At 39.6% G+C, this 12,257-nt stretch overlaps 1 protein-coding gene across 1 annotated transcript in view; it reads left to right on the top strand.

Annotated features, from left to right (window-relative positions):
* The window catches only part of Sorcs3 (sortilin related VPS10 domain containing receptor 3), a 415,789-nt gene that overhangs the window by 356,209 nt on the left and 47,323 nt on the right, over positions 1-12,257 (top strand). The window contains exons 15-16 of the mRNA XM_069987921.1: positions 5,254-5,371; positions 6,314-6,447. Of these exons, the coding sequence (XP_069844022.1) occupies positions 5,254-5,371; positions 6,314-6,447 (252 nt within the window). The remainder of the gene's footprint in view (positions 1-5,253; positions 5,372-6,313; positions 6,448-12,257) is intronic.

Below are 12,257 nucleotides of genomic sequence, written 5' to 3' on the forward strand. Positions count from 1 at the left end.
TTTATGTGTAACATGGCAAGGAAGTAGAACTGTTGTCCACTGTATTTGGCCTAATGAGGAATCCGTTTCTCTTTGTCAAAGACTTGAGAACTAAACCCCACTCTGTGGAATCCTTTGGTTCCTTCTTTTGGCACTTTGTTATCATTCGCCATTCTTGATCCCATACTACTGGTGAGACAAGTTGTTCCTTGCAGAATACAAAGAACTATACACTAGGGATATTTCTAATTGTGTGACAAAAATTTGATCAAAGATACAAGAAAACTAAGAATTTCTGGATAGGTAGTCTAGAGTAGCAGAGCTCAGCTTTAGCCTGGAGGCAGAATCATCATCTAGGACTCAAAAGAAATGCAAACACCTAGGCATCCCAAATGAACTAATAAAAAACTGTGAGTGTGACAACCTATGATTAGCAAGCCCTCATAGAAAACCTCTGATGAAAGGGCCTGTTGAGCTTTTGAAGTGAGTTTAATATTGCTAGTAAAAAAAAATAGATTTTCTTAATAATTAGCATCTCGTTTGGGAATCATACTATTCTCCCCTCCTTGTTTATTTTGAGTTTTATTTTTTGAGGCAGGGACTCACTAGGTAACTCACAATGACCTTGAACTTAGTATATATTACAGGCTAGTCTTGAGCTTGAAATCCTCTTGTTTTAGCCTTCCAACTTCCAGGACTGCAGATGTGTAACAGTGAGCTCTGCACATTCTATCCTTTCATATATCCAATGTCTTTGGTTTCTCTGTTCTGCACATTGCTTGAGTTTTCTTCTTTAATTGACCCATATTCCCAAAGATAATACAAGACAATGGGGTATATTGTATCTGCTTTGTTGGTAATGGGCTCTTAATAAGTAGATGTCATTTCTTTTTAAATTACTCATTAAAAACAGTCCTATTTTTTTTCCTAGTTCAGGATTGTGTGTACCTGTTCACTGACTATCACCACTGAAACATGGTTTCCAATGATGGTCTTCTTGATTTTTGTGTTGGATTCTTACATTCACAGATGTTATTCTAAATTTTTGCACCTGTTCTACCAGCATTTATTAGATAGAAAGAATGAGTGAAAGAAATAATTGAATATGAATTAGTTCATAGTTCCTATCCTGCTTGTTTCACTCCTGCTTATATTCACTATGGATTTCATTTCTTTAGCTTCCATAGCTGTAGCCAGATAAGCAGTGAATGCATGCAATACTGAGCAGTGAAGGAAACCATGTTCATGCAGAGGTGTCAAAGATACTAGCACATCATGTAACATATGCACAATGACTGTGGTCTTCCTAGAAGTGAGAATGCACGGAAGGAGGAGGAATGTATGTTAATATGTGTTTATGTTTGAAAGATGCTCCGTGGCTTTACCTCAGTGATCTCACCCAAAACAAAGAAGCTCATGCTCCTCACAGTGTTTAAATGATTATAATTTTACATGGGACACATGGAACTAACCTCCTGAGAAGGTCAACTAGCATCCTGTCAAGATTTCAAGATTTTAAAGAGGAGAATCTGAACTAGTCCACAAGTTTGGACTGATCACCAATTCTTGTATTCAGTCCTAAAACAGTCATCTCTCTGAGCTCAGACACAGACATCCCAGAGTTGGGAAAACTGATAACTTGGACGACATCATTAAAGGCTCAGCATCAGTTAGACCAGGTACATGGATGTTCCTTGCATCTCACTCTCTGTCAGCTTTGGGGAACAATCGATCCTCAGCTCAGAGATTTGCTCTTAATTAAGTCTAGAGCATGTCTTTCCCCCTGGGCAACTTTGTCTGACAGAACATTCCCCCACACCTTGCTCTTCTTTCTTTGTTTCTTCCTAAGATGTGTTCAGGTTAATCAATTCTAGGTCTTATACGACCTTTTGGACTGAGAGATGAAGACTGCTCTTGAATCATATTGTCATCTGTATTGCTATTTAAATGACCATAAAATGGGTGTCTTAAAAGGATAGAGGTTTTTATTTTCTTTCTCACAGTTCTCAAAGCCAGAGGCTCTATTTCTTCTGGATTTTTAGGCAAGAATTTATTCTCTACTACATTTTTGTGATGACTCTGCATGTTGCTTAGTTTGTGACCATACAACTCCAAATTCAACTTCTCTTTTCACGAGGTCTTTTCACTGAGAATCCTTCCTGTTTGTGTTTCTGACCAGGATACATGTCCTTGGATTTAGTCCATTTCAGTAATATACGATAACCTCATCTTGAGATTCTCATTTACTTACATCTGGAAATACTAATTTTTTTCCCAAATAAGGTCACATTCTAAGATTCATGGAATAAGGCATAGTCATCTTTTTGCCGGTTACCATTCAAGCTATGACAACAGCTATTTTTTGTTGTTGTTTTGTGAGACAAACTCAGAACCTGGATGCTGTCCATGAGCTCTTTTGCTCAAGGCCAGCATTCTGCCACTTCTAACCACAGCTCTACTTTTGGTTTCGTAGCAGTTAATTGAAGATAAGAGTCTCACAGACTTTCCTGCCTGAGCTGGCTTGGAACCATGATCCTCAGATCTCAGCTTCCTGAGTAGCTAGGATTACAGATATAAACCACCAGCATCTGCTCTGACCTATTATACCATCTTAATCACTCTTTCTCAGTGTGCCTTAAATTTTGAGAACTGTGACCTTTTAGGGGTAATATGATAAAATGAAGGATGTATTTATAGATAAATATATATTTCAATAAATTCATATTCTGTTTAAGATTTCAAAAGATTAAGGCAATATGTGAACTATATATCAAGGACTTAGTCTGTTTTTCTTGAATGTTAAAACACAAAATTAACAACCTTTCTTATATGTGATCTGGTTAAGGTAGGATAGTCCAGGATTATTGCCTCTTTTGATCAAGATAACATATATTATTCTGGTAGTTCCTGTTAAGACCATTTTGAGAATTTCAGGTCTCCCTGAAGTGTTCAGTTATATTAATCACATTGCATATGAAACTCCTTATGCTGCTATTATTTCCTTTAACTTCAAGTATATATACCAAGTCTGCTTTTTTTTTTCTAATCCAGTACTTATGTCATTACCAGAGGAAGGATTTGACATTTCTTCCTCTTATATCACATTTTATTAAATTCAGCCTATCTCTTTAGACTGTCAAGTCCTTATTAGGCCTTGATTCTTTAATAAAGCATATTGAGTGTTCCTTCTAGTTTGTGTCACCAGAAAGTTCAATTTCCCTTGATACACATTATTTTCATGACTTCAAGTCATTTGTAAGAGTGGCAAAGACAAAAGGCATCAGAAACTTGCAGCTAGCTATTCATACCTCCCTCTCGTTGATTTTAATACTCTAATTAGGTATTCTTTAGCCACATAATTTCATGAGCACCTGGATCCTAGATTTCTACCCCATGTTCCTCCTTGCTGTCATCCATGAAAATCATGGCCTCATGTTTTCCTCGTGTGTCTGCTTAGTCATTTGTTCAAAGAGATGAAGTGATTTTATCTGACATGGTGCCTTTTGTGATTCATAGGTATCTACCCTATTTGGAAAAGGCAGAGCTGTTTGGTTTTAGCCTCACTCACATCCTGCTACTCAGACGACTTGAACTCGGGAAAACATACTAGATAGAGGGAGTGGCATTTGAGTGTGGAGATTTTGAAGGCTGGACAAGGAGGGAAGGAAACCTTTCTCAATGTCTTCTCCCACTGGCATGTTTTCAGTGACGGGCTTATCAATTTAACTCCCCTATCTTCAAACAATTAGACTTTATGCTAGGAGGTAGCTATTGCGTTAACCATTAAAAACAGATTGAGTGGGAACTCAAACATTTCAGAACTAAGAGATGGAAACATCTCACTGCATGACTGTTCCAGGAGTGTACTGAATTTGGAAACCATTGGCTTTAGTGAGAGTGCAAGAAAATGGAGAAAACCTAGCACACACACACACACACACACACACACACACACACACACACACACAGAGAGAGAGAGAGAGAGAGAGAGAGAGAGAGAGAGAGAGAGAGAGAGAGAGAGAGAGAGAGAGAGAGAGAGAGAGAGAGAGAGTTCACTCTGCTCTATGGTAGCAGCCACATACAGGGAGTGCTCTAGGCTTCACACTTCTACTGCTCAATGCTAAATTAGGATTCACATCAAGACCCTATACTTTTTAATAAAGATAGACCCACCCATCTATCGCTTAAAATACATTTGATCTCATTTTAGATAAGGCTCTAAGATTTTGAATGAACGGATCTGAAAATCTTTATAGTTTCTGCAGTTGCATTTTGTCATATGCTCTACATTTCCCCATTTCACAACTTATGTTAGTCCCCATGTTGCTCCTAAGCATTGTCCTCTTTCAGATAGTCACGTGATGAGCATTAGTGTCCTGGTTGTCATCAAAGAATATTTGAACTTTGGCCCAGGAGAATCCAAGGCTGGTAATGTGATTAAGTCTTTCTGAAATCAACACCATCCAATTCCTTGAATGACTTCAGTTGTTCTAAGCTCCCAGCCTGATTTGTCTCTCCTTTCCATCACCATGATAGATGTCTTGTATTGTAATTGCAAGACATACCACCTGAGTAGAATATAGATTATCAGTCTTTTTTCTATTTTTCTAGAAATGATTGATCATTCATATTTATAGGGCTATCAACTGCTGGGATTTGAAAAGGTCAGTATTGATTACCCAAGTCACACAGAGGGTTTACTTCTTTACTATACATAAATATGAGTTCCTTTTATGACACTCCTGTGATTTTTCAGGGACTGAGGAGGGAGAGCAGGCAGCATTCATATGAATAAGGAAGGCAGTAGGAATTTCAAATAATACAGTTAGATACAGTCATAAGATATCCTATTCTTCTCCTAACACCCTCCCCCAACATAAATATTTATCTACCACTTTACAGAGGAGGAAACTAACCCTGTCCATGGATATAGATAAAATACTACTGCTTGCATTAAGAAGAGATGAGGAGTTTGCAATATGAGCAGTGGTTTTATCTGAGTGAGATTTTGGACTCTTGTGAATGTCTTTCTTTCTCCATAATTCCCTTTATCTTAAATGCTTCTTATGAATCACATATATAGCTTTTCCAGTGAACAAAAAAGACTAATGAAAACCCACTTGGAACAGCATGCCAAGTGGCATGATGATGGCTTTTCTTCTCACTTTGAAGAAGAGGAAAAGTCCAGGCTGCACTGAAATCTTCTACCTATGATTTTCTGACTGATGACGGCTCTCCTGTGCTTTCTTTCCCATCCTCCCCCTGAACACTTAGAGTTTTTGGCCACTTCAGCCTGCGCTCTGAGTGGCAGTTGGTGAAAGTGGACTACAAGTCTATCTTCAGCCGGCGCTGCACTAAGGAAGACTATCAGACCTGGCACCTGCTCAATCAGGTATGCCCCATGGCAGGGCAAGCTAGCTTCTAGGAGGAAGTTCTGGGTTTCATGGTCTCTGGGCCTTTGGGTGGGATGAAGGTAGTGAGCCATCTGAGGATGTTTATATAGGTTTGTGAGGAATAGTTGGGCATACCCCCCAGCTAGGTTAGATGGTATTTAGGGATCATTTGGTTCTTCATCCTCATTGAGGTCATTGAACTTCCTGGTAGATAAAAGATGCTCAAAACAGGACTTTTAGATTTATCTGCAGAGAACTGTGCAGCAGGCAGCTAGGAAGCCTTTACTGGCTTGCTTGTCTGCCCTGTCAATGCAGATGGTAAGATCACGTCTCACACCAACCTGATATCAGGGCACTCTGGAGAATTGGGAAGCGGACTGCTGAGAGAGAGGGAGCGGTAGGCTCATCTATCAATGATGGGTATCTATTCTTACTCAGTAAAGGCAGATATTTGCATTCTCTAAATGCTGGAGTCCTTGTTATTTTCTCCTCTTTTTCTTTGTCCTTGAGTATGATCTAGGACTTCACTAAGATTATTTGTCACAGAAAAGGAAGGTTTGGGGTCAAGTTTAATTTTATTGTCAAGATGATATGGGGGAAAAAGCCAGAAGTGGTTCTTTTCTGTAGATTTTCTGGGCAATGACATTGTCTGTGTGGTTTCTGGAGTGTGTGTGCTCTATCATGAAGTAGAAAAGAAGCAGGACTTGACAGCTTGTGACAGAGTGGGTAGAGGGTGGCTGGCACCAAACCAGCTTCCTAGAGTAGTTTTTATGTGGTAGCAAAAGGTTCAGACTTCTGATCTTGGAAGTTCTGGGTGGTTGTAACACAGAGTGGCTTTAAAAAAAATAGAATGCAAAGGCCAATTCCTTTAATTAACAAGCTAATTTATCACACGGCCTAAGTGTTTCTCTGCGTCTCACACTGTGGACTTTCTCTCTAAGGGAGAGCCTTGCGTCATGGGAGAAAGGAAAATATTCAAGAAACGCAAGCCAGGAGCTCAGTGTGCCCTGGGCCGAGATTACTCCGGGTCGGTAGTCTCAGAACCCTGTGTCTGTGCTGACTGGGACTTCGAGTGGTGAGTCCTCTGGCATTTCATAAACAATTTCAAACAGCCCTACCAGTTGGTAGGGCTGGGGTTAAGATGGAGTTAGCAGATGATCCAGAAATATGGGATGAGATCGCTGGCTTGGTTTAGGGGCCACATGGAACAATCTGCATCATTGAAAGGAGGAGAGAAGGAAGGAGTCTCACAAGAATGATCGCTGCACAGTCTGAGCGGTCATTCCCAAGAATTCTTCTCATCTGTCTGCATTGGAGAGTATGGAGGAGTTGGGCTGGGCTTTGATGAAGCTCAGGGAACAACCTCAGACCACTCATCTAGTCTTCCTTGGTGCTGAATCACAGCGTCAAACCCACATATGTTGAAAATGGTTGTTCCCTACCAGTAGCCCCCTTCCCTCCTTCCTCCTATTCTCATTTTGTCCAGTGGTTGGCAATTTGTCCCAGAAGCCTTCCCTTCCTATGAGGCATATAACTGATAACACTGAAGGCAGTAAGGCCTGTCTGCCCTTCATCCTCAGCATGTTCCCTGGAAAGTGTGGCTTCAGTGAGGGCCATTCAATGGGTTATGCTAAGTGGAATTTAAATTTCAATCGCAGGAACCTTTCTGGGGGGGCAATTTGGGATCTTTGAGAATGAAGAACATGTTTACAGTTGGGAAAATATCATTTTTTTGTTTTTATTTTTTGTGCTTGGTAAGTAGGCGCTGTACCACTTTATCCATCTCCTCAGACCCTTTTTGGATTTTATTTGTTTCTGGATTTTTTTTTTTATTCAGCTTTGACCTCAGACCATAATCCTCTTTACCTTTGCCTCCCACGTAGTGTACCACCAAGTACAGCCCAGGGAAGTTTTTTATTATGTTGCAAATTAGTCATAGCAATTTGCAAAGGACTCCACTTAGAATTAGGGCTTTTGATGTATTGATAGTCATACTCAATTTCCAGAATATAGATACCAGGATGCCTTGGGTCCTGTTGTAGATTGACCCAATTTAGGCATGGTGCCTTTGAGTACGTCAGACTACAGATTCTCCTCTGTCTTTCTGATCTATGGCAAGTCCTCATCCATTGTAAGGAGTCATAATAAGTGAAAAGAAATAAGACCTGTAGCATAAATATTTTTATTTCAGTAATTCAGTAATATTTACTGTTTTGGATAAAAAAATCCCATTGCTGATATTCACAGTATTTATTCTGGGAAATTTTTATAATCTCTGTGCCTTTACCACCTCAGCTGCAAAATAAAAACATATAACACGTACCTCATTGGGTCCTTGGGAGAAATAAGTGAATTAATAAATGAATGAGTCTAGACTATTAATATAGATAAGGCATTTATCCTAATAGTGTACAAGTTACATATGACATATGGTAGCTATTGTGTGAATTTTGTGCCTCAGAGTTAACTAGTCTCCATAGGATTTCTGGCAGATAAACCAGAGCTTCAAATAAGCATGGTCTTCAAAGTAGTACCTTTGGGTGTTATCCATTTGTTTTAATGCAGGTGGTATTGCTTAAAGTATTTTTGAACCCTTCGTTGGGGATGGCTGTCAGAACCCATTTCTAAGTGTGAAGCAAAATCCTTTGCAAGCCTTTTGTAGTTCTCACATCTGTAGCTGGAGTTCTCCCCTGGACCCAGGATCTGGCAATGTCAAGATCCCTACTATTGCTATTTTAATGAGGAGAACCTGATCATTCCAGGACTGGGGAAGGAATAGTTGGGAGCCAAGGTTCAGGTTTAGTTAAATCCTGAGTTCAGTCTTATTAGTTGAGATTTACTTTGTGTTTCAGAAGGAATATGCTGTCCACATTTAGTTACTATAAAATTAAGATTCCTCTATGGCTAGAGAGGTTGAACATTTCTTCATGTGTGTATACTTCCTCTTCAGAGAAGTTTCTTTTTAAGTCTTTAGCCCACTTATTTCAAATGACTGAGGTTTACTGCTACAGATGGAGTTTAATATAGAATGTTTCATTAGCTCTAAAATAACTCCAGATGAAGTAGTTTTGACCTTTGGTATTGGAATTTTAATAGATACATAGTCTCCAAGAAGATTTTATAGATTTTTTTTTGCTGTAAGGTATTATGTGTTTACATTTCTACAGTCAATATACCTGATATTAAAAAGAAAGTAGTAGAATCTCAGGTCAGATGCCAGGTAAACAAGCAGAAAAGGTTTGATGCTATTGAGTGGTCTTACATTATCAGAAAACAAAACAACACCCCCCATCTCAAGAAAAATCATAGTCTAAATATATTGTTACACCACTTTTGAATGTGGGAGAAGTTCTTTGTCCCCCCACCTTTTATGAACATCAGTTACTTCTAAAAGTAGGTTACATTTGACATATGTCTATGTACATACAATATGCTTTGATCAGACACACCCTTCCTGTACCCGTCCCAAAGTCCCCACCGCTCCCCAAAACAATGTCAACAAGCTCCAACACCACTTTTCTTGAATAGCTCACCTTTCTACATGCTCCTGCTTTGCCTTCCCCCTTTTACTCTATCTATACCTTCCCATCATTCATTTATTAAAGGTTCATTAATTGTCCAAAGGGTTTTCACCATATTGTTTCACACACACCTAGGCAGAGAAATTATTTAAGATTCCTGGAATTTCTTGGTTATTTGCCAGTGGTTGAGGGGGATGAAAACAGAACTAAATATTAACATTGTCTTCCTTGACTTTAAGTCAGTTTCAATAAGCATCTATACTAGTTTTATATATATATATATATATATATATATATATATATATATATATATATTCATAGAATATGGTTTGCCTCTTTACCTCGAGTACTCATGTGAGAAAGTAATGCATGGCAGCAGTTTTGTAGACCTGTGTCCTTCTCATCGTCCTCCCTACCAGGAAATATTATTAACTAAGGAAGCTGAAGTACCCAGCACAGCTGGCACAAGTGATTACCATGCACATTCCATTAAGTGGTTTCCTTAAGCCAAATCAAGGCATGTTCAGTTGATTGGTCCAGGCCAAGTTTAAGACTCAGAGACAGCAGGAAGAGGATATAACCCAGTTTAGTAGTTTAGGGATGGGAGCCATCTTCCTTTTGATGGAAGTGTTGATTGCCCGAGGGGAAGTCCTTTGCCACCTATGTCCTTACTCTGCTTAAAGTGAGGGGGTTTATAGATTCACAGAAGCATTTAACTGTCAGACACACTTTCCTTTTACAACTTCCACCAAGGTGGGTATCCATAATAAGTGTGAGCACTGGGTACACATTGATGCTTCAACTGAGTTAGAGTCTCACACATACCCTCCCCTAAGCTTAACATGGAAAGCTATTCCACACCATCTGTCCTCATGAGCAGGTGAGGAACACGTTCTCACTGAGAATTAAGAATGTTAGACTCAACCAGGTGGTAAAATAAAGGAGCCTGGAGGATTTGCTCTAACGTTATGTGAGAGACTGCTATGGGAGAATAGCCCTCCAGGAAATACAAATACAAATATCCAGTGAGTAACTATGAAACTGCCCCTCATCTTTCCTTCATTCACCCAGCCACTCACTCCACGAGAATGCTCCTCAGGAGCTTACTGTGTACTAGGCGTTGTACCAGTTCTTTGTACATGAATGATCTTACCTAATCTTCTCTACAAAATTCTGCAGGAAGTATTTGTTATTACAAGCAATGTATTGATAGCACAAATGTATACACAGATTGGATAATCTACTCAAGATAATATTCCTACCAGATCCACCAGATCTACCAGAATATGGGTATCAAGTGGAGATGCAGAAAACAGATGGGACAGGTTGGGGGTACCACAGACATCAATTTAGCTGTATCCAAAGGTTTAGCATTATGTCTAATGGATCACAAGGAAGCATATAGTTTTTTGCGATAGTGGGCAAACTAAAGTATAAACAAGACAACAAACAGTGCAGTACCAAGAGTTATTAAGCTAAAAGAAGGCATAATAGGATAATAAAGAATATAATTAAGTGCCGAATTTCATGGCCCTGAACTACAGTATACATTCTTATAATCACAAGTCACATGTGGTTATTTGAAATAAAATTTAAATACAATTTCTTAGTGGCACTGGCTGATGGTTTCCATAATTGACAGCATGGATATAAAACAATTCAACTGCATGGAGTTCTGTTGGACAGTATTAGTTTTACTGTACCAGGGATGGTCAGAAACTATTGGACAAAGAGAACATGACGGAAGCTTCCTCTAAGAGGTAGTGGTGGAGCGGTGTAGTCTTCTTGCTGATTAACTAATGGAAAAATGCAGCCTTTTGGAGAGGTGAATCAGGTACTGACTGACATAAATGATATGAATTAGAACATTGTGAGTAAAGAGCTAAGGCATATGGACAGAGTGGGATTCGATTAGAAGAAATATCTGAAGGCTAATTGTTGAGTTTTTCAAACCATTTCTGTGATGTCTTGGCTATAATTGGCTGGGATTTTTTTTTCCTCCATGACTCTAAGGTTTATGCGTTAGGATGACAGATGATGATGATGACATTAATTATTCATCCATCGCCATTATGGCTGCATCTGTTTGTGAGTGCTCACACTGTGCTTGGCAAGACCTTCCTGATTCCAAGCCAGTATGTTACCTTGCCTCTTATGATGGGACAGGAACACCTGTAGCATACAGCCAGGGGGGAGGAGAGTGGAACCAGTGGTCCAAGGGTCCAAGAGGGGCTGCTAGGGGTAAGATGTTATTAGACTGGGACCATGCCTAGAGCTTTTCTGTAAGACACGATGCTGACTTCATAGTTGGCAGAGAATTTTCCCCAATGACTAGAAAGACGTCCTTTGTGATTGTACAGATACAGAACAGCATTCCCTCCTGATTATCATCCCCATCTGCCTCTCTCAGAGGAGTATGAACTTGAGTAAGTTATTTGGCCTCTTTGGGCTTTCTGCTTTTGCTACAACTGAAGAGACTAAGCCAAAGATGAACCAGTGTCCCTTTCTATACTGACACGAAGATTTTTTTTCTTCACCTCTGGAATTGCCCTGGCTCTTTTTAAAATTCAAACTTTTCCCTGGATGAGGTTTAGAAGATGTACAGATAGACTCCTGGAAACAAACAAGTTTTCTCTCAAACTTCTAGAAGTTTAGCTTTTATTACCCAGAAAGCCATCGAGGTGACTTATTATCTTGAAGAAAACTGCTGGCATGTTTGCAGAATCTGTCAGCACATCTCCCTGAGGCAAATCAAACTTTCTGTTGCTTCATGTATGAACTCCCCCCAGTTATGGATACCCAGTTTCCTCAACACACCTTCTCCCTTCCCCTTCATCCACCCCCAGCAGCTGGAGCATTAGCTGGGAGCTACTTGTTGTCCTGAATCATGCAGACTCCTGAGTTGGGAAAAGGGCTAGGCAGTCTGCAGGATTTTCATAGAAATTTAGAAAATAATGAAGTCTACAGCTTGGGGCAGCCAGATTCAATTAATGTTGTTGAGTATTCACGAGGTACTTTTTCTCTTTGGGGCAAAGCAGCATGCTTGATGCACCTTTTTAAAATTGCTCATCACAAACAGGTAGCAGAGCTGAACAGAACTAGTGGAGAGTGCTATAGTTCACACAAAGCATTACAACAATTCCATCCTTCGTGAGGCTACAAGAAAGAGCATCCTTCCTTCACAGATTACCAGTAGCTCTTAGGTTCAACAGGTTCATCTCACAAACCAGGATGGGAATTCTGTTGTAATGCAGACACACCACAGCCCAATGAATGCTTGGAAATAAGATATTCAGTGGTGTACTGGTAAATATGTAACTACCATCTCTCTGGGAACAAACAAATATTGATCGCTGAACATATT

Source organism: Dipodomys merriami, unplaced genomic scaffold (assembly GCF_024711535.1).
Source record: "Dipodomys merriami isolate MVZ:Mamm:240054 unplaced genomic scaffold, mDipMer1.0.p SCAF_35, whole genome shotgun sequence".
Classification (NCBI taxonomy): domain Eukaryota; kingdom Metazoa; phylum Chordata; class Mammalia; order Rodentia; family Heteromyidae; genus Dipodomys; species Dipodomys merriami.